Source organism: Serinus canaria, chromosome 3, assembly GCF_022539315.1.
Source record: "Serinus canaria isolate serCan28SL12 chromosome 3, serCan2020, whole genome shotgun sequence".
Classification (NCBI taxonomy): domain Eukaryota; kingdom Metazoa; phylum Chordata; class Aves; order Passeriformes; family Fringillidae; genus Serinus; species Serinus canaria.
Window position 1 is genome coordinate 39494376 of NC_066316.1, and position 23221 is coordinate 39517596.

Here is a 23221-nt window from a genome sequence, read left to right on the forward strand (position 1 = left end):
AGTTATCCTTTGGTGTAAAATAAATGCTAAGTACACAAGAGTACAGTTAGTATCCTGGAAAAAATTACTTAGGTCAAAAGATATAAATTAAAAAGAAATGTCAATTATATCTTGACCCCTGGAATATTATGTATTTCATCAGAAAGTACATTTCATCCTGTGTTTTTATCCACAGGGGGTGCAGCTTTGGATCTACAGGCTTGCCCACCCAAACCAAGCCGCTGGATTCTTGACATGATATGGCTAAATCTAGTGGAGTTGAACAAACTTCCACAATTTGAAGAAATTTTGAACCAGGTGATATATTCTAATTATCTTTTTAATGTTAATAACCAGTTTTGTCATCATAATTGCGTTTCCACAAAAATAACATCACAGAGACAATAAGGAAGAATGAATGGTGGTGTGTTTATTTATCTTCTTTATGGTATTTGGTATTATAGTAATTGAGGTAGAAAAAGGAGAGAAGGAACAGCAGCAAAGGAAAAGGGAAGTCAATAAAAGAGAGATAGGATAAAAAGGTAGAGGTATCAAAAAGGCTCATAAAATTAATCTGAGTGTTAGGTTTTAAGTTACGATGTTGTCTGTCTTGATTCTGGTGTATTTTTGCTGCTTGGTTTTAGGTACTCATTTCTATTCCAAGAGTATCAGTTAGATATGATGAGCTGGCTACAAATGTTGTGTTTTATGTAGGCATGCATGAACTTTCATGCACATAAGCTTGTGACATGTTCAATTTGGTAAATTTATTTTTCTTTTTTTAGTGCAGGTAAACCATTTCCTAAGCATTTCCTGTATCTAAGTGCTCCTTGTTAATCAGGCTGATAGCCAGGACAGTAAGTTCTCCTTGCTGTTGCAGCATTGGCTGGCCAAGTCCATTTTGTGATGGCCCTGGAGGGTAGCAGAAATTTTAGCTAAATGCTAACCTGCATTAGGTCCTGGCTGTTTCTAAACCCTGTATCAAGGCAAGAGTTGGATACATACCAGTGCAATTCTTCCAGTTTTTGGTTTCTTGAGGTATCAAAATATAATATTAAGTTAGGAGAAAGCTGGAGAAGCTTTAGTTAGGTTGTTCACTCTGGGTTGTTCGGGCACCAGAATAAAAGTCCTTTCACCAGGGCTTTTCTAGAATGTGTGCAAACAAAATCTTAAGCTCTGAAATACTTAGGTGACTATGTTACCACAAAAGCTCTCCCTTTTAAATTAATTTTTTAGCACTGTCTTACGTTTTCCAGGTGGTTGCAAAGTTAAAAAGTGGCAATCAAAATTATTTTAGCCATAGATAGAAATGGAATATGGAAGGGTGCCAACTAGGATATCAATTAAAACCTCAAATACTGTGAAAACATCTTTTTAATACTTATTTTTATCCATTAGACGTGCTGTTCTATTTGATTATTCATATAAAATACAACTGTATCATTATTTATTTAGATGAAAAAGAAAATTATTTAAAGTGACCAAGAAAGGACTGAGAATGGAATGCCCCATTCTCAAGAGGTCTCCTGTGCTTTTCTTTTTCTCATGCTAGTTTCAAATTGTTTTTCTCCTCTAAAAAAAAAAAAAAATAAGCCCCAGAGGCCTAATTTAACATAGACGTCTTTTGTTTTAAACCTTTATCAGTGCATTCCTTGTTCATTTTCCAGTGGTCTGAGAATATTGCAGTAGCTGACCCTCCTCAGTCACTGCATTGAAGGCTCAGTTGCATTTTCACTGTGTTCTGCCCACTGGTATTCCTTGTCCTATTAGGTCAGGGGTTCTAAGAGGTGCCTTATATTGTGATCATATTTGTGGTCAGGTTTATTCTTTCTCAAGCCAAAAGCTTACTAGAATCTGCTACTTTTAATTTGTGATTCACTGGCTGGATAAACTGTACTAGGACAGATTTTTCTGGTCCTCTTCATATTTTGTGACCAAAAGGAATAAATTAACCAATCACAGTGTGTTCCTCTTGTAGTATTGCATCCTCCTGCTAATTACTGATTTTTTTAAAGTAGATGCATATGTTTGGGAGGGGAATGCATAGATAACTGACTGGCTTGAGGCTCTGCATCTTAACACTGATTGCAACAGTTGAATTAATATTATTTGTAGTATTTTAATAGCAATTCTCATGGCATATGTCTTAAATGCTATAGGCAATGTTATTTGTAATATGTCCTAATATAATAATGGCCTTTCATTAAAAGCTACATTTGCAAGGGGATTTTACTGCAACTGAAATATATTTATTTGTGTTTTAATGTAATAAATTTAGATAGCTCATCATGATAAGGCATGGAAACACTGGTTTGATAAAGATGCCCCTGAGGAAGAAATTATCCCTAATGGATACAGTGATTCACTTGACACCTTTCGCAAGCTTTTACTCATCAGGTGAGCATCTTCAGAAATTTTGGGAAATTACACAGCTGCAACACATCTCAACCTATCAGTATGCTCTTATCATAATAGTGTAATTTCAGTTATCTCTGGGTGACCTTAAATAGCAGTTCACTCACATGAAATGTTTTTATTCAACTACTTCTGAGCTATCCTCTGCTGTCTAAAGGTATTTATAGAAAATACTTTTAATAGCTTTGCTTTTACATCAGGAGAAATGCAAACTGGATTGCATAATGCAGCCTTCATTGAGAAGCCCATGAAAAAGTAGAATACTCCAGATAGCTTTCAATTTTTTTAAAATTAAATTTCTTTTAAAATTAACTATTTTAAATATCTTTAAACAAGTATTAAAATATAAAATTTTAAAAAAGAGACATGGTGAAAATCCAAAATAAGTATTCAAAATCCCATTTGAAAGGTGCGCTGTAAATTATATTTTTTTGCATCATATAAGACTTCTAAGATCTTGGGATAAAATGGATTTCCCCAAAGAAGCATTCAGCTTTCTTATGCATGAGATCATATCCTATTCCATTCATTTTAAACTTCCCAAGTGCTGTAATAAATAAATCAGAGATACTAATGAAATACTCCAACAATATTATTTGCTAGGCTGTGTTTTGTCTTTGGAGCAGATCCAACCTGTCCATAAAAAAGGCTGGAATCTGATGGAAATACTATATTGTTTAATGCTCTACACCCTAAGAGGGAGGGAACATCCAAATCCGTAGCATTTAAATAATCTTCAAAACCTGAAGATTGTCAAAGTAATATATTTTATCCAAAAGTAGCTGTTTGTTTTTTCATGGGAAAAACACTCATTACCAACACAAATTCAATCCAGTGCAAAAGAATTGAGGTTGTACCCTGAAAGGCTAACAGACCAAATGAATCATCTGCAGAGTTTTACTAAAGGGCAAAAAAAATCTTAACACTTTCCTCTTTCTGTTCTCAAATACAAAAGTTCTGTTTAAAATTAAGTATGTCCCAAACTAATGAAGGTGCCTAGAACAGAAAACTCCAAAGCAAATAGTTAAGGCAAAATTGTAAGCAACTGGAAAGTATCATAAGTAGAGGGAAGACCATCAGCTCTGCCTGTTGTTATGTCTGTAAAGACAAACCTAGAAACATATATATATAAATGTCTGTGTATGTAACATATATATGATGATTTTTAAAAATTCCTCTAATTGATACAAATAAAATTTTTAATGTGAGTCTGATCTTGGAGGAAGAGGCAGTGAATTTATATCTTTGTATGTATTTTATTTTATAGGTCTTGGTGTCCAGACCGAACACTTTCCCAAGCCAGGAAATATATTGCAAGTTCCTTGCATGAGAAATATACAGAGCCAGTTATTTTGAATTTAAGAAAAACTTGGGAAGAAAGTGACATGCGAACACCTCTCATCTGTTTCTTGTCTATGGGATCAGACCCAACGGATCAGATCAATTCCTTGTCTCGGAAGCTTCATTTGGGTATGAAAGTAATTATTTATTGTCTTATGTTAAGACACAGATGGGCAGTGTAAGTAATTTCAGAGATGTTTTTTCCTGAGAAGTATTTCTTAAGTTCTCTTGCACTACTATTTGTTCCTGAAATATCATCTTAGAGATAAAACAGTGTTTTAAATAGAATACAGTATGCTAAGAACCATTCTGTGTGAAGTTGAACAGTAATTCAAGTCTTTTTTGATAAATTGTTATCATCCTTCTTGGTGATGATAACTTTTCTAAATCCCTACCTTGTAAAGCAATTAATACTTTTAAAATTCTGTTATGGTGGCAATAATATTTTCTGGTTTTAAGGTAACTGAAAAATCAGAAATCTGCTTTGAATATTACGTTGTAACAAAAAAATAGCTACAAGATCTACCTTTGTATATTCTGGACTTTAGTTCTACATTATATGGAAGTTTTGAAAAAGTATGGATAGAAACTGAGTTGAGAGTAGATCCCATATATTCTTGGCATTAGTCACATTAGTAGATCCCATATATTCTTGACATTAGTCACATTAGTATGTTCCTAAATTCAGTTTTACATCATTGCATTGTGTTTATGTACACTTTGAGAAAAATCTCTGTTCATTCATATTTCAAATGGTCTGGTCTTGTTAAAATTTGGCACAAATTCACATTCACAGTCAACATTATTCACAGTCTTTAACTTCTGTAAGTATTGTCTATGTGTATTTCAATGTTGTTATACAAAATGTCAATGGTTAGAAAATGTGTACATAATAGCATAATATGATGGTGAAGGGCTTTCATATGCTTTCATATTTATACATTTTTGCATTAAATTTATTTAATTGTGCTGTATTTATATCACTGGTTGTTGGACTGAATTGAAATACTTTTTCTCAATAATGTAAGTTCATTAATCTTATATTGTCAAATATGTTATAGAATGTAGGACCATCTCAATGGGCCAAGGACAAGAGGTTCATGCACGTAAACTCGTAGAGGCGTCGATGGAACAGGTGGGGAAAAAACATTGCAACATAAGTTGATTGTTTTGGTATTCTTTTACACGCCTTTAGCATGCAGTCTATAATATTTTGCATTTTCATCTTACTATCAAGCATATCTCAGAGTGACCATGTCTTTTTGAATGCCTGAGTTTGAAAACGTTCGTCTGTGGCATGTATATGTGACAGTAGAGTCCAAGGCAATTCCTCTGGCAGCAGTACTACTGAGCAGCTTCCCAAAAGCAGCACATTCCTTACTTATCACTACACTCATAACAAAGGGTAAAAGGACTTTGGGGCCTGGTCCTCTCCAGATCCCACCTCTTTATTGGAAATTTTTTTTCATTTTTTCCCCTCCCTTATATAAGAGGTACCTGGATGTTGCATAGCTTCTACAGAATGAAATGGTGAGTGCAACATGTAGCCTAAAGTTGTAGATACAGAAGGATGTGTCTGCTTCTTATAGTGTTTCACATTTTTCTTACAATACTGCTAGTGACAGGACCACTTACTCACCAGCATTTGGTGTCTCTTCTGTTTCTTTAATCATTGATCCTTTGGCTTTGAGTCCCAAGCATGTCTAAGAATTTCTAAACAATATACAAGAATTTTTCTTTAGATGTTGTAGTGTAATTTGTTATGGCAGATGATATTCCCCAACAGTAAAAGCATGAAAAACCTAAGTAGCAGCTACAGAGAAATAGTAATTGAAACTTGAAATACAATATAAAAGTTTTAGTGCAAAGGTGGTACCTTCTGGTCAGCTGGACACTTCAAGGAGTTGTGGACAGTCTTTCAAATGAAGACATAGAGCCATAGTTGCCTGGAAATTCAAAATATGGGGCATTAGTCATATACCTATACTTTGGAGGGGTAGAATATCTCCAGTAAGAGAGAGCAGAACATGAGTATTGGCATATGGATGTACACCAATTTGGAAAAAGAGAAAAAAGAAATCTCTTTATCGCAGATGACAATTTACATTATAAGTGCACACATACATCTGGCATTTCTTTCTCTGTATGTCTAGAATGGTCACTGTCAATTCCCAGTTCATTGCAATGGTGAAAACGGGAGCATCCCTTCCTTTCTTCTGCCCTTAATTTGAAGCACAAGGACACTCAAAACAGCACTCCAGTAGAGCTACCAGTAACAATTTCTACATGCCTTGGTGCTGAAGTGAGGAAAATGTGAACATCAGATTTGAAACTACTGAACAGAATTAGTGAATATGAAGACAAATACCTATTTGGTTTTTTTGTACCTCTGGCCAAGAGTATATAATATGATTAAAACTGCTGTGCTGTGTTACAGGAAGATAATTTTCAAAAACTATGTTTGATTCACTTGGAAATGTACAAAATTGATTAAAGATCTCTCTCAGAAAAGTTGATCCCCATAAAAGAAGGAAAAAAAAAACCACCTTCATTTAATCTTCTTTTTTTAATATCTATCAATTCACCACAAATATTTCAATTATATTATTTCACCAAGTTACTGATGTTTTTAAATGAGATAAAACAAAATTGCTAAAATGAAATTACAAGCTGTAATGAAATCCACTGTCCATCACTGTTTAGAACTGATTAAATAATGTCCCATTTTAATATCAGGCTTCTAATTCATCAGGATTCTAAAGTGATGCTAAAAATGCTGATTGGATTTAAATTCATAAACAGAAGTTTAGAGAGACAATAATCCAACTAGACCTTTCATGCAATTTGAGAGATGAATAAGATGAAAATAAGTGAAGGTTGAATTTCATGCAAATGCCTTTATTGCAGATCAACTAATTGGAGTTAGAAACTTTTAGAGTCTTATTACCTCTTTGCACTTACTTAGATCATGTTACTAACAAATCAGTTTTTTTTTTTTTTAAATGTATTCCTTAAATTTCAGCTGTTACTCTTCCACTCACATTCTTTTGGATCTGAGGACAGGATTGCTTATCACTGATGTTTTGCTGGGAGAGTACAGGAACCTCTTTTTGCCACTAGATAGCAGTGATTCTTTACTTACAGTATTGAGCCTGGTTATGTTATTTTCATTGAGAAAAAGAGAATGTGGAAATAACTTTTGCACTAACTTATCCTATTTTCTTTATCTGTGCCAATATCCTATAATATCAAAAGAGAATATATATTCAGGAACAGATCAGAAGTTTAAAAAAATTACATGGAAAACCAAATTTGATTCTTATATAGACAGCTGGCTTTAGCATTATTAATAACTTGTTCTTAATATTATATGGTAATAGTTGATATCCTTGTTTAGGGAGGCTGGGTGTTACTTCAGAATTGTCACCTTGGACTGGAGTTCATGGATGAACTACTGGAGACACTTCTTACTGCTGAGATCCAGAATGACACATTTCGAGTTTGGATAACTACTGAACAACATCTTAAATTCCCAATTACACTGCTACAGGTTTGTTCAAATATTTAATTCAGGTACTTAATCAGAATTATTCAAATTAATTATGTAAATGGAAGTAAAAAGATGGAGGGAAAACCCCTAAAACCCAAGAAAAAAATGGACTTTTGTTACAATGTAAATATCACTTCAAAAGGAAGGTTACTTACCAAACTGGAAGTTCCTGATGATGCATTATGTATGTGTGAGTCCACACTGTACACAGTCCATTCTGTACACAGAAGCACTTCAATATAAACTACCTGGCCTTACTTCTATCCCTTTTTGTCCAACCAGATGCCTTGTGGCAGATTGATGCCCACAAACATTCTTTCAGAGAAAGATTCCAGATTCCCCTAAAATAAATAAATAAAGTGTAAATGGGACAGAGCACACATGGGTAACACATCTTAGAGAACATAATCTACCCGATTTCTTTGGATGAACTATAAATGGCTGTTCTGTAGATCTCAAGGACACACTTTTTGCCAGAACCAGGAGAATTGCCTAAACTCTTACAAAGTACACTTAAGTCACTGATGATTCCCAACACTCTCACACTGGATCATAGAGCTACTTAATATCTACTGTAATAGCTGTATGTTGACATTCCTATGGTCCCTTTCCTCTAAAAAACGGTGGACATCTCCTTAGTCATTCTCATTCTCTCTGCATAAAAGTAGATGTCTCACCTGATATCCAGCATGTCAAGGGGAGAAGGACTCCTATCTTGAAAGAGTGTAGAGACAGCCTTCAGTAAGAATTGTCCTTCACCATAGTCTGTGTATGGAAAGCTAGCTGTATGGACTCCTGTCTTCTCTCAAAATAATATGAAAACATCCAGCATCTCCAAGGGGTTTATGAATAGTGAGGTGTATGGACACACAGTTTGCTAAAAGTGAGAAAAGAGAACTCAGAGGGTTGCTAGATGAATCTTCACTGTGTTTATCTCAAATATTTCACATGTGATTTCCCACTATATTGTGTCATGTTACCTGTTACAATGTTAACATATTCAGGAATTCCAGAAGAAGAATAATTGACAAACCAAAGCTCCTTCTCAGATGAAAAGAGAACAATTTGATTTGCACTTTTCAGTATAGAATTTTCATCAATACCTGAACAGGAGATCCTTTGAAATGCAGAAACATTGATTTTTCAAGTGTTCCAATTCAGTCCAACAGTAACTGGAACACAACTCGGTGTGTCCATGGGCTGCCTGGCCTGTCCTTCCTGTGCAAGCTGCCATGTTACCCAAGCTAGACAGACAAGTATTTACAGTTGGAGGAAAAAAAAACCCTTTATTTTTATTTGTGTTCCTCCAGAATTTGTAATTGTCTTGAGCAAAAGAGATTCTGGTAGGGCCAGTCTGTGTCTGAACTAACAAATTGTTCCATGAGCATTATCCAGCACTAGAATGCAATAGCCCATAGGAGTAAGTAGTTACAATATTCTCTGATGTGAAAACCTGTGCTTACTAGCACTTTTTTAAATAATTTGCAGGTGTGACTTGAAAAATCAAGATGGTGTAGCCACTCTTCCCATTAGGCAGTTTGCATGAAACTAAGGGACTGAATTCTATGTGGCTGTGGCAATTTACTACCACAAATATGGATTCAATGTCTACTGACCACAGTACTCAGGAACATTGTCTGGTGAATCTAATTTTCTGCTGTAGACAGACACAGAGCCCAGGGTAGCCACTGTGAACACAAAGATCTGATCTGAGGAGTGAGATTTCATTGTATTTACTGTGAAATTCTGGGAACAGAAATACTACACCGTTCTAGTCATTATAAGGGTTGCTTCTCTTGCATGATTCAGTCATTGAATCAGGGATATAAAAGCCTTCTGAAAAGCACAGTGACTGCTTTTATGGCATTGATGATAAATTTTAGGTCCATGGCCAAGTGTCAGTGATAGTTTTAACTAAGAGAAATTAAAGGTGTATGTTCAAAATCCTTTGTGGCCTAACCTAGTATGACTGCAGAAGAGAAGGCTTTGGGAAAACCTTTTTGCAGCCTTGCAGTTCTTGAAGGGGCCCATTGGAAAGATGAGGACAGACATTTTAGTATGGTGTGTTGCAACAGTTTGAGGGATTCTGGTTTTAAACTGAAGAAGGTTTTATTTAGATTAGATGCAAGTTTTTTACAATGAGGGTGGTGAGGCACTGAGACAGGTGGCACCCAGAAAGGTATTGGATACTCCATCCCTGGAAATATTCAAGGTCAAGTTGAATAGGACACTGAGCAACCTGATCTGTTTGAAGATGTCACTGATCATGGCAGGGGGGTTGGACTAGATGGCCTTTAAAAAGTCCTTTCCAATTCAATCTATTCTATGATTCTGTGGACTCCTTTTATGCAGTTTAAGTACATATCAACTTCATTTCTACAAGGCTTCAGTTATTTACATTTCATTTCTAACTAGTAGTTGTGACATTTTCAGATGTTGCTATTTTTGTTTCAGTAAACAAATCCAATTCCTTTATATTTCTCTTGTGACAGATTGCTATAAAGTTCACAAATGAACCTCCACAAGGTATCCGTGCCGGACTGAAAAGAACGTTTTCTGGAATTAGTCAGGATCTCTTAAACGTTAGCAACCTACCTATGTGGAAACCTTTGCTTTACACTGTAGCTTTCCTGCATTCTACTGTTCAGGTATTTCTTAAAAGGTTTGCAAATAGTGGTGTAATATATGGAGTCACTCTAATAGAGGTTCCTGAAAAAACACATTCTGGTATTTATTGTAGCATCATGCTGCAGGACTAAAGCTTTAACTTCTGTAATCTGTATTTCAAGGTTCATTATTATCTCTTTTTTTTTTTCTTAATAGCTTTTAAAAAATCCTCATATAATGGGCATTTGGAATTTTTTTTTCTTATCTAACTTCATCTGATCTAAAGTTAGTCATTGGGTGTATGGGAAAAATTACTCTCTGTACTCAATAGAAATAGATAAGCATGCTGAAACAGAAAACCAGCTTATCTGTCACAGCTGTCTTTCTCTAAGAGTGAATATTTTTCTAGAAATATATCATTCTCTCCATTGATTTTAAAGGCACTCCAGATGCCTAATTTAGAGTAGCTATTTTCTAGATAGTTAAATTAAATAAAATTCTTATAATATCTGTGCCAATGTGTTTTCTACATTAATTCCAGTGTGAGAACAAAAGATATCTATACATTGTACTTTAAAGAGAAATAAGTTTTTAAATCACAATAAAGACTAATATTCTGGGCTCTCCAAATGTACCTCCTTTTCACCAATGATCTCAAAATAGTTACAAACACTGTTTAAGCCTTAGGTTCTGCTGAGCATCTTGTATTTTTTGGTGTAGGCAGCTGGTGAGAGAAGGACAATTTTTTGATGTTCACTGTTAAGACACAGCGTTTTGCATTATTTTCCTTCTTCTACCCTTTTTAAACAGTGAAAAAGTTGTTCTGTGTACTGCCTCAGGATTATACTGTTCTTATGGAACTAGAAGATCTATGCTTATTCAACCCATCAGTACTCTTAAAAACTATTACAGCTACTCATCTATAAAGAAATTATATTTATGAATTGCCAACCAACAAGTAATATATACATTGTCCAGTCTTTAAAGTGACCAATTCTTAATATCCTTTGGTAACAAAATCATTATTATAAATATAGCTTAAGATATAATTAAAAAACTTTGCAGGAAATCATTACACTTTTCTGCATGGTCATATTGGTCAATGCTGTCTCATCTGCTTATAAGCAGTATTTGATTTTGAAAAATAAAAGGTGAGGGTTTTTTTTCATTCTAGTTCTTTTTAAATATTGTAGCTAGGGTGCCTAAATGTTACTTCAGGTGTCATTGACTGTCAGTGATTAGTGACTGGGTAATATAAAATCTGATAATTATGTTATTATTATATAATTTTAAACTGTAATTTAGTAATTTGATAAATGTCAGCACCATTCATAAATTTAGTTCTTAACTTCTTGGATTAATTTAAAAAACGTTCTGAAAAAAAATCATTGAGCAATTTAACTGATGTGGCTTTAACATACTTGTGAGAAATCTAATAGTGCTATGTTGAAAGTGTTTGGGCTACAGAATATTTATTCTTTTACTTTCATAGTTGACTATTTTTTTTTGTTACTACATCTGTTATCACTTTATTTCCAAGTAGGCGTGCAATAATATATTTGAATAATGTAATGGCGGCAACCTTAACATAAAGTTATGAATTTTGAAAAAATGTACATTAAAAAAAAATATTGAAACAATAAGACAGAAGTGGCAGTATAGAACTCTTTGGAAAACTGAGCATAAATACAGGAGCTTGAAAATTTGAAACTATCATTAGTCGATACTGTATGTAAAAAGAAGAAAAAAACTGTACCATGCTAAATTAATTAATTACTTAATTTAAAAATCTCATTATCCACATCGAAGTGAGGCATTGCAAGCCTGTGAATTATAAATTGATTATTAAAGTTATTAATAAAGTATTTTTTGCTTTTTCTATACATATTTATCCCTCATGGTATAACTTAACTGTATTATTTATATGTATGAGGCATGCAGCTATTTCCAAGGCTACATTTTTTCTCCAGTTCAATTCTTTACGCCACTGGTGTTATTATTGAAACTTATTAAGGAAAGAAAATTATAAGTTGTTTCATAAATATATTTGTTTTCTATTTTATTCCTAAGGAGCGACGCAAGTTTGGACCTTTGGGTTGGAATATTCCCTATGAATTTAACTCAGCAGACTTTACAGCCAGCATTCAGTTTATACAAAATCACCTAAAAAAAATTGACATCAAGAAGGTGAATGCTAAATTTTTTATATAGTACATTTTAATGCTTTGAATGGCAGCAGAAATTGGTTTTTCCTCATGTTTATCATAATTTACTCATTGCTATTCATTTAGTGCCACTTCTAAAGGCTGAGGTTCTTTGCAAGAAAATCAAGCTGAAATATTTTATGTGTTGTCATGCATGTAAAAATACATATTTGTTAAGAACATTAAAATTTGTTTTTCTTTCTCACTGCTGTATCCAAAATTAACAAGTCTGTATGTCATCTGTTTTGGAAAGGGAGCTGAAATATTTACTGAGTTTGATAGAGCAAATCAAACCTCTCTACAGCTACCATTTGATCTTCTACTGCTTAGCAGGGAATAGCCATTCCTTATGAAGCCTGACAAGAGAGAAAAATGAGAAACAGGGAGTAGGGGTGGCATGGGGAGGGTAGAATGGGGGTAAGAAGAGAGGCAGTAGCAGCTGTGAGTGATGTCAGGTCAAACAAGTAATAACTAAATATATTTTATATATATATATATATATATGTAAAATATATTATGAGATTTTACTTCTAGATCTGAAGGCATATGAGGAGTGGTTGAGGGACCTGGAGTGTGTAGCCTGGAGAGAAGGAAGCTTGGTGTGACTTTGTCACTCTCTACACCTCCCTGAAAGGCGATGTAGCCAGGTGGGGATTGGCCTCTTCTCCCAGGCAACCGGCAATGTGACAAGAGGACATAACCTCAAGCTGTGCCACGGAAGGTTTAGGTTGAACATCAGGAGGATTGTCTTAGTGGAAAGGGTTGTCAAGCATTGGAATGGACAGCCCAGAAAGGCTGTGGAGTCACTGTGCCTGTAGGTGTTCAAGAAACAATTGGACATGGCTCTTAGTGCCATGGTCTGAATTCGTATTTGATCAAAGATTGGATGCAGTGATCTTAAAGGTCTTTTCCAATGCAAATGATTCTGTGATTCTGTATTTATAATAGCAGGATCAAGCCCAACCCTTCTATAAAATTACAGAGTTGAGCTCAGTAAATACATTAGAAATAACATATTGTTATATATTTTTTTCAGTTTATGTTTCGGAATATTATGAGCTTCAGATTGTATTTAAATTAAAATATTCTTCCTACATATAATAACTATAGTCTTTCATGTACTTTACTTGCATCCAGGGGATATCGTGGAACACAGTACGCTACATGATTGGAGAAGTACAGTATGGAGGCCGAGTCACAGATGACTATGATAAACGTCTTCTTAACTGCTTTGCAAGGGTAGGAGATGTAGGAAATACAGTTATTTTTCATGTTTATTGGCAGCTGTAATACAGAAATCAGAAGGTCTTCTTTCTGCTGAATATGCATTTCACCAGTTTTCAAAGTAAAACAAATTTTTCAAAACATCATTCTTTGGCAGTGAGAATCTTCCCTTTGGTTCCTCTTTGGTGAGGAACAGAAGCTTAAAAAGACTCAGCTGGAAGTCAAACTTAATAGACATAATTCTTAATGATTTACAGCTGTATTAAGTGAAATTAGATGCAGTAGCTGAAACTATAAGAACCCTAATCCTCCAAGAGAAAAAGCAAGGTTAAAAAGCCTAAGTAGCAAAGTCGAAGTAGCAAAATAATTGCTCTCTTTCTTTTTCTCCCCATGGATTTTTCACAGGTATGGTTTAGTGAAAGTATGTTTGACAGTGCTTTCTGCTTTTACACTGGCTATAAAATTCCAGTATGCAAAACTCTGGAACAGTACTTTGAATACATCCAGTTACTTCCTGCCATGGACACCCCAGAGGTGTTTGGCCTCCATCCCAATGCTGATATTACGTAAGTAGGTCTCAACTTATTGAAAATGGACAATGTTTCTTTTAGTATTTGGAAACAAATTCCTGTCAAGTGTTTAAGTAAAGTACATTTTGCATTGGAAGCCTAGGGTTCATGTGAATTTCACTGTTGAAGTGGAACACTTCCTGTGTATGTTCATTGTTATAAATGCAGTATCTTAGCTACATTTTACATGTTCTTTTAAAGTAGTTGGAACTCTTATTACTGACTCCTCATGATTTTACTTTTTTTAATTGCAAGCATTATGAAACTTTAATATGAACATGTGATCGGTTGATCTATACAGTTCAACTAGAGAAAATTTCTAGTTTTGGCTTCTGTTCCAAGCAGTTTATTTTTCTGTGCACACTTGTTAAATAATTCTCTGGATTGTCGTTTGGTTTACAAGCATGCCTTTGAATGCAACTACAAACTTATGTTGCAATTGGTCTGGCCATTGCCATTATTTAAAAGAGGCTTTTCAACTGTACCAAGTACTAGCTCCACTTAAAATTTTATCTTTGACGGAATTCACTCTTTCAGTACAAATGATCTGTGTAACACCTTGCCCTTTATTTCTTTCTAATATTATATGCCCTGTGAAAGGATATGAACATCATCACATTTTTTTCACTGAAGTTCTTAATAATTCTTCCATTAAATATTGCATTTTCATATGCAATATGTCCACATTCCATTCATTGTTTCTTCATGCTATTTTTCTACTTTTAAATATGGAAATGCAGAGCTGCTGTGAAAACCTAACATCATCTAGTATTTTTGGATGAAATGATAATTTCGCACAATTTTTCAGTGTCAAGGTTGAGAGGCTGATGCCATGTCTAGAGGCTTGTATTCTAGGTATGCTGTGAGAAGAGTGCACAGTTTTATTGTCAACTCCTACTAGCACATACCGCTGTTAATATATGCTTGTGAAGAAAAGAATCTGAGAGGAGATTCTGTTTCAACTCATTCCCTGATACTTGCAAGACCTCCCTTCTAGAAATGATTAAAGAAGAAAGACGAGCCAAGATTTAACAGAGAACTAAACAAAGTCTTGAAGAGAGACATGCTGTAGATCCAAAATTAGGCTGGTAGGAGAGCTAATTTATAGGAGGAAACTTGAGACTAATACTGTTGGAGGAGCTGTAGTGAGTAGGAACATCTCTCTGGTTTCTCTTCAGTGCTCAGTTTTTCTTCTACCTGGTACCTCCATATATTCCTGTTACTTTGGCCCCTTTTCTTCTCCTGTAGATTTTGACTTGTAGGTATTTCTTTAGAGTTTGGGGAAAACGTTCAACAGCTTCATGCTTTTTTCTATGTCTTATCATGGTCTGTTATAAGCAACAATGCACAGCTACTGTGTCTGAATTTTGTCTTTGAAGCACCAACCAAATGGATTAGCATCCCATATAATATAAAATTCTATTCAAATTCTCCTTATAATATCTTATCAAGTCATCTCAGAGTATACAGAAGGCTAACTGCTGGAATTGAAACCCTGAGAGAGCCAAGACCTCTCCATGTTGCTATTACTGAGGACAAGAAAAATCTTATCTCTCACTAATTTACTGCGGCAGTTTTACAGTTCAGCCAAAAGCTCAGTCTGTTGGTTCCAAATGTAAGGCTTCAATGAATTTCAATGATTTCATTTAGGATTAACACCTGAAGTCATTGAGAATGATTTTAACTTGCTCTATGAATCATAGGCTCTGCAAAGTCGCATAGTTAACAGGTACCTGAGCAGGAAAGGAATATTCTGACAATCTTCTGCCAAATCCCCTTCCCAACTGGTTCCCTTCTGAAGCCCTAAATGTAGCTGAATTTTTGTTAAGCTATTGTAAGCTGATGAATGTAAGGTTTTGAACACTGTGCTGCAATAGATTTTGCTGTCTTCTATACAAAGCTGAGGCAATGGTTCTGTCACGTGTGTTTTTTCTTAGTTTTCACTTCCAGTACAGAAAATCCATGATGGCATGTATTCCAGCTATCAAATAATGATAGTATGTTACATCCAAACTCTTGAGAAAATACTCTTAATAATGCTTTTTCTATAGTTTCTGTTCCATTTTTTATTTTTTAGATTTAGAAAGACCATTTTTTAAATTCTGTAATTTATTATCATTTAATTGATGTAATAATCGAGGAACCCATACCTTCTACATAAAATAGTCTGACAGCAGAATTGAAAGAATGGTGCTTACAGTATGAAGAGGAAGGTTCACATATCTCTAATCACTACTTGTTAAATCAGCAAGACAAAAAGGAAAGGTTACAACCACCAGTATGTCATCCAAATTAGCAATGAAGCCATGAATCCAAAAGAATTTTTATCTTTTGTGCTCATACGTGGTCTTGAATAAATCTTTCATTCTTTTAATGGGGCCATAAATTAAAAAAAAGCTTGAGAGTTTTGAGTCTAAAGTCAAGGGTTATGAAAATCCTTGAAAGCCCCCACCATTCCTACTTTTAGAAGCAGAAATTATATCCTAGACAAGCAAAATCCCAGTAGTATTTCTTCCATTTTTCTAATTTATAGTCTTTATAATTGCATTCACACTTTTTATTTTTTCTGAAATACTGTAGCATCTAGCTTCTATGGTATTGTGACACTGTACCCAAAGCATCTTTAGGTGCTTTAGTTCACGCATTCTATCCTTGGCTTCATGTCTTATATAATCATGTATGACAAAGTAATAGGAGGAGATGAGTGTCATAGGAAAGTGGAAAAGTAATGCTGCCATGCAAATCACTGTTTTGAATCAGTGTAAATGTATGTCCTACATCCCTCATTGATGTGTGTTCCTCTTGTAGCTGATTCCATAAGGTAAAAGTAGGCATTGCTGACACTTCAGTACTTCAGGCTTTCTCTCTTATTTCCTCTCATAGCTCTGTGCCACTGGATAGCAGTCCAACAAAAATATTCCCATAATTCTTCTGTTGAAGGACTGATGAGGTCTACCATCTTTCATTATCCAATGCCACAAAAATTTAATTCACATTTTTGTATTGACTCAGAACATTAATTTGCATTAGCACTGCCCATGCTTCACTATGGAATTGAAGTTTTTTACCTGCAGTGCTGTAAATCTAGCAGCCCTTGTCATTAATCCTGAAACATCTGAAAGCAGAACGGATTTACTAATTATTAAAGGGGCAGCTTTCAGAATTATACATCTACTTTTTCCTGCTTCTGCATTACACCTTGAAGAAGTAATTTTGCAAATATTCTTCCTTGTTACAAAACTTTTATTGCTTCTTCTCAACAAATAGCTCTTTAGAAGATATTAATCAGGAATATGCCATTCCCTTCCCTTTCCTCAAAACCCCTAGTATCATAGTTTTTTCTGCCACCTCACAACCTCAGTTTGCAGACCTCCTTCTTAGCCCTGAATTAGACACACAGCCAGTGTATAACAGGGAAGAGGTAAGTTCATATTCTTTAAAACTGTGGTATACTAAACCTTCATGATCAGTGTCTTATGCAGTGCATTGTGGTTGGTTAAGGATGCAAAGGAAACCAGTTTTGTGCGAGTCTTGATTTGACTTCATGGCACGCTGATTTTTGTGCGTTCTACAAAGTCATCATTAACTCTTAAAAAGTTCTGTGTAACTTATAGCATGTTCCTCATCCTCTCAGGTACCAGAGAAATACATCAGCTGATGTTCTGGATACTATTACCAACATTCAGCCTAAAGAAAGTGGTGGAGGATCTGGAGAAACTCGTGAATCAGTTGTTTATCGTTTGGCTGAAGACATGCTAGAGAAACTTCCTCCAGATTACGTACCTCATGAGGCAAGCTAACCTTAGTCTTGTCCTATTGTTTTCTCTGTTGAGTTTTCCCACTACACATTCCAAAAAAGAAACACCAAATTGTACAAAAGATCATATAAATAGTAGCATATTCAAGTAAGAAACCTTATTGCTACCAGCATGAATTGGCATGAAGATTTTTTTATCTAAAATCAAGACATCTAACAATTGGCCATGGAGATATGTTGGGGAGACTACACTTGGATTTGCAAAGCTCCTTGGGAAAACAGAAAAAAATCAGTCTTGACATTTTGTGATAGCAGTCTCCTGGGCCTTCTGGGTGAAGTCCTGTTCTAGCAAAATCATGTGTAATTGGGTTGTATCAGACAAAAAGTAAAAACTGCAGCAGTTTTAAGGAGATAAATGTTAGTTGAATAATACACAAATCTAACATTTACTTTTCTGAACACACAGTTGTTAAAATGTTGCATATTACAATGGCATTTCAACAATCTAGACTTAATTCAACTCCTTCTGTGCTTTTCTAATTTAGGTAAAGGCTCGTTTAGTTAAAATGGGAGTACTCAACTCTATGAATATTTTTCTTCGCCAAGAAATTGACCGCATGCAGAGGGTGATCACAGTTGTCCGCACCAGTTTGAATGACCTAAAACTAGCCATAGATGGAACTATTGTTATGAGTGAGGCAAGTAAAGTATTCTACTACATATAGAACACTGTGCTTTAAACTATTAAATTGATTTATTTACTTTGAATATTAATTAATTCTTTCAGAATCTAAGAGATGCACTTGATAACATGTATGATGCTCGAATCCCTCAAGTGTGGAGAAGAGTATCTTGGGAGTCTTCCACACTTGGCTTCTGGTTTACTGAACTTTTGGAGAGAAATGCTCAGTTATCTAATTGGATATTTCAAGGAAGACCAAAGGTGTTTTGGATAACTGGATTCTTTAATCCACAAGGTAAGGCTACTGAAAAGACTTCAGTAGTAATGTATTGAGTAGTAGTAATTCAATGGTTATACTGTCAGAGTGTTTCACAGATGAAAAATGGGTTCAATGTGCACTCACAGTCCAGAAAGCCAACCTTAGCCTAGGCTGCATCGAATGGAGTGTGGCCAGCAGGACAAGGGAGGTGGTACTGCCCCTCTGCTCTGGTGAGAGTCCACCTGGAGTGCTGCATCCAGTTCTGGGGCCTCACAGAAAGGATGTGAATCTGCTGGAGCGACTGAAGCAAAGGGCCATGAAGACAATCAGAGGGCTAGAGCACCTCTCTTATGAAGGCAGGAAGGGAGAGTTGGGGCCCTTCAGCCAGGGGGAAGAGGCTCTGGGGGTCACCTTTATAGCACCTTCCACTACCTAGAGGGGGCTACCAGAGAGCTGGAGAGGGACTTTTCACAACTGCTTTTAGTGACAGGACAAGGGAAGACAGATTTAAACTGAAAATGGGAAGGTTTAGAACTGATACTGTAAAGAATTTTTTACTGTGAAGCTTGACAAAAGAAGTGTGGGTGCCCCATTCCTGGCAGTGTCTAAGGCCAGGTTGGATTAGACTTGGTCTTGTGGATTTTTTTTTTTTTTTTTTTTTTGTGTGTGTGTGTGTGTGTGTGACCCTGCCCATGGCAGATGAGTTAGAACTTGATGATTTTTAAGGTCCCTTTAAACCAAACCATTCTATGTGATTCTGTGGTTCTCTGATCTTTTTGTCTGACCCAAACCAACAGTTTTTCTATTACAAGAAGGAAAACATATGGTTAATAAATAAAACAATCTTGCTGACATATTGTAGCATGATACTATACAACTTCTAAAGAAAGTATACTTAGTGATAATTATACAGCTTTTGAAGAAAATGCTATTTTTCTCTGGTTTGAAACTGTTTATCTCATTCCAAACTGTAAGCTGTGAGTATGGAAGAGCTTTAATCTAGAGCAAGATGTTACAGTAGCAACAAAATGACATTTTACAGTGCAGTAAGAGCAATCTCTCACTGGAACAGCCTCGTCAGAGACAAGGTAGAGTCCCCATTTCTGGAGGTTTTCAAGATGTAATTGGACAGTGTAAGATAATCTCATCTAGTCTTCTGTTCCCATGAAAGTTTGAACCAGGTGAACTTCCCATGTCTCTTCCAACATGGGCTGTACTATGATTCTATGAACGTGCAATAGTACCACAATTTATAGCCGTTCTTTTTCTTTCACAAAGAATCATCAACATTTAGTTTTATGATGTATCCATTTCACAGGTTATTTAATGAACAGTTTCTTCAAATTCATCAAAGATATGCTGAGAAGTACAAGTAAACATAATCCATAATTATCTGTTATAGCTTGTTATTTTCACCATTTAGAGGAAAAAGGAAGAGAAACAAATTTTTACCATCTCCATGAGTAACAAAACCCCATTACCTTATGAGATGTGTGTTCCTAAGAGAATCTCCTTCAGCCTATACAACTACACATACAAAATTCTCATAAGAAACTTCTGTGTGACAGCTAGGAGGTTTTTTGTGTGTGTGTGTTTTTGTTTTAATTAGAACTAACCTCTGAAATTTTTGAATGTTATATGAGTTACCTTTGCTTTGTGATGCTTCTGTTCTTACTGGCCTTCCTACTGCCAGAACTGTAAAAAGTACTTATACCAAAGTCTATTTTAGAGTCACTTTCAGAAATACCTGAGGTGCCTGGAGTACATCCAATTTATTATTAAAAGATGGTATTGGGATGCCTGTCAAAACATTACTTGTATACAAGTAAGTGGCCAGCTAATAAGCATACTGATCTCTGATGATTCAAAAGCAGCACTTACAGTGGTGCAAAAGAAGATAATGGGCCACATTCTTTTGACAAATTAAAACATTTAGTCTAATAGGCACCAAACTTGAGATACAGTTGGTCTTGAGCTTTATTATTGCTTCAACCTCTGTGCTTAAAAAACCCAAAGGTTTTCAGCTAGAGACAGGTTTGCTAAGTGCAAAATGTGTGCTGTGGGTAGGGGTGATTACAAATATCAGACTATATTTGTAATACTGCTGACCAGGAAATTCACTATTAAGCATGCAGTTCTCTATGTTAACTTCTCTTTCTTCCTCTTGATCTCTATGACTCTCAATTCCAAGCAGTTCTTCATCTTGTAGCTTAAAATAGCAGATACTGCGTTTTTGATGACTTCACTGTTATCTTCTGACACACACAGAAGCAACCAGGTATTTGATACTAGTGTTTCTGGTTTTGTAGCTTTCTCCTTTATAACACATTCAAACCTCTTTGCTGCTCAGTCATCTGTGCTTAAACAATTCAGCCCTTTGCATCTCAAACCTTTCCTATTTCAAATTTCTGTAAAGTCTGTTCAAAACAATGTTCAAAAAATCACCTAACTTGCTGCTCAGTTATGTCATCCTCTACCCTAATTTCTATCTGATCCCTTTTTTCCCTTAACAAAACATACATTTTTCATTCTTCATAAGCATTGACTAGATTCCCCACACTCACATAGTTATTTAGTTGTCATATTCAGACACAAATTTTCTGTTTCCCATCAATGAAATTTATTCTCCTTCTTCCATTTAAAACACCCCCACCTTTTAGCTAAGTTGCCTTTACATAAACATCAGCTCACACAATGGATAACTTGTTTGCCTTGAAATTCTTTCTTGAAAGATGCCTTTATCACGGATCCTGTGGTTGATTGCCTTATGATAATTTGTTAGTCAGTGTCCTGACCAAATATTTCTTAATAGAGTAATTTAATAGAAGAGAAAACTACATGCCATTTAAAAATATTTTTCTTGGTGTAATGCACAGTATGCCACTTTTGTCACTTGTTCCTATTTTGGTCCCAAAGCAAAGTTTGCTATCATTAGTCAGGATGCTCCTTTTTCAATACAACTCTGATTATCTGTCTGTAGGCTCAGTGCAGAACCATGCTAATAAGTGAGCAAGATTTTATTTTATAATGTGAGATAAATGCTAAATGTCTGGCTTAATTTCTCAAGGATTCCTGACAGCAATGAAACAAGAAGCGACTCGAGCACATAAGGACTGGGCTTTAGATAAAGTTGCAGTACATAATGACGTGCTAAAGCTAACCAAAGAAGAAATCTTATCACCTCCTTCTGTACGTATCACATGCAAAGATGTTTCAGTATTAATTTTGGTATTTAGTTTATATTATGCAGCATTGAGTCATTTTGGATTGAGAGAGGAAAAAGTTACTACTGTCTTCACCTTACTGTTTTTGCTCAGCATAGAAGCCAAGTACTAAGTATGAAGATATTAAGTTATAAAAATATTTAGTTAAAAGAACTGTTTCATTGTGCTACCTGTTAACTTTTGGAATTTATAGTAAACTTTACATGAAACTTTGTAATATGTAGACTTTATTAAACAACTTTTGTTGCCTTCCATTTCGTAGCATTATCTTCTGAAAAAGGATTATTTTATAGTTTAAAATGAAATCGTTTGAAGAGATTCAGTGTCAGATATTTTTTACTATAAAACAAACACTTTTTTTAATGGTTTAAGAAAATTATTATGCTGTATATGTTGTGATGTATCTGCTTACTCTTCACACAGGAGGGAGTTTATATCTACGGGCTCTACTTGGAAGGTGCAGGCTGGGACAAACGAAGAAGCATACTCGTTGAGTCTTCACCAAAGATTCTTTTTGTCCAGCTGCCTGTGCTCCATATGTTTGCTGTTGATTCAACCAGACCTAGGGATCCCAGGCTCTATGTTTGTCCTCTTTATAAGAAGCCCAAGAGGACAGATTTGAACTTTATTACAGAGGTATTTTTAAAGACAGCAAAGTCTCCAGACCACTGGATTCTGAGAGGAGTGGCTCTTCTCTGTGACATCAAGTAAGCTGCTTTTCCTACTATGGCAGAAGAGTATGTGGTACCAGTAACAAATTAAATGTGTAACTCTTCTACTGCTCTTTATTTGGCAGCTACTTGTCATTATACTGGAAATTGCATTTCAGTCTTGGCTTACTGATGTTTTTTCTCTGCTTTCAGCAAATTCAGTTTGCCTTGGCTGTTTGTTGATGGTTTTAAAGTAAATCTTTCCAAATAAGTTCATTGCTTGTAGTCTTTGAAGTACGCATTATACTACTTTAAATGGATATTTGCTTTAATAATGTCAAATAAAATGTTATTAAACCTTACAAAAAGAAAAACTTTGCTTTTTTACATTCTTTCACGTGTAGAACTTTTAGCTTGTGTTTCAGTGACTTACAATTACAACAAAATTTAAATTTTCCGAGATACAAATTTAAATCCCTAGAATTCTGCATGATACACACCTTATTTTCTGTGAGTCTGCAGGAAACTGTATGACAAAAAATACATTTGATTCATAGTTTTTGCTTGGGCTTTCTCAGATCTCACTTGTTCTTGTTAAACTACCTAGATTAAGCAAAACTACACCAGGAATGTTTGTGTCTAAAATATCTGACGGAGGCCAGTATATTTTCTGTTCAATTTAGCTGTGTGGGAACAGAAGTAGAACAGTTCCAACTACTAAATATGGATTTTTTTATAAATTAGAGAAACAAGTTATTTA

At 35.1% G+C, this 23221-nt stretch overlaps 1 protein-coding gene across 1 annotated transcript in view; it reads left to right on the top strand.

Moving 5' to 3' along the window:
- The window catches only part of DNAH8 (dynein axonemal heavy chain 8), a 114564-nt gene extending 92042 nt beyond the window's left edge, over positions 1-22522 (top strand). Inside the window, exons 79-92 of the mRNA XM_050972390.1 lie at positions 176-297; positions 2258-2376; positions 3662-3864; positions 4797-4870; positions 7133-7285; positions 9778-9933; positions 11963-12079; positions 13234-13335; positions 13726-13886; positions 17524-17680; positions 18192-18344; positions 18434-18623; positions 21655-21776; positions 22235-22522. Of these exons, the coding sequence (XP_050828347.1) occupies positions 176-297; positions 2258-2376; positions 3662-3864; positions 4797-4870; positions 7133-7285; positions 9778-9933; positions 11963-12079; positions 13234-13335; positions 13726-13886; positions 17524-17680; positions 18192-18344; positions 18434-18623; positions 21655-21776; positions 22235-22522 (2117 nt within the window). The remainder of the gene's footprint in view (positions 1-175; positions 298-2257; positions 2377-3661; positions 3865-4796; positions 4871-7132; positions 7286-9777; positions 9934-11962; positions 12080-13233; positions 13336-13725; positions 13887-17523; positions 17681-18191; positions 18345-18433; positions 18624-21654; positions 21777-22234) is intronic.
- Positions 22523-23221: the final 699 nt, after the last annotated feature.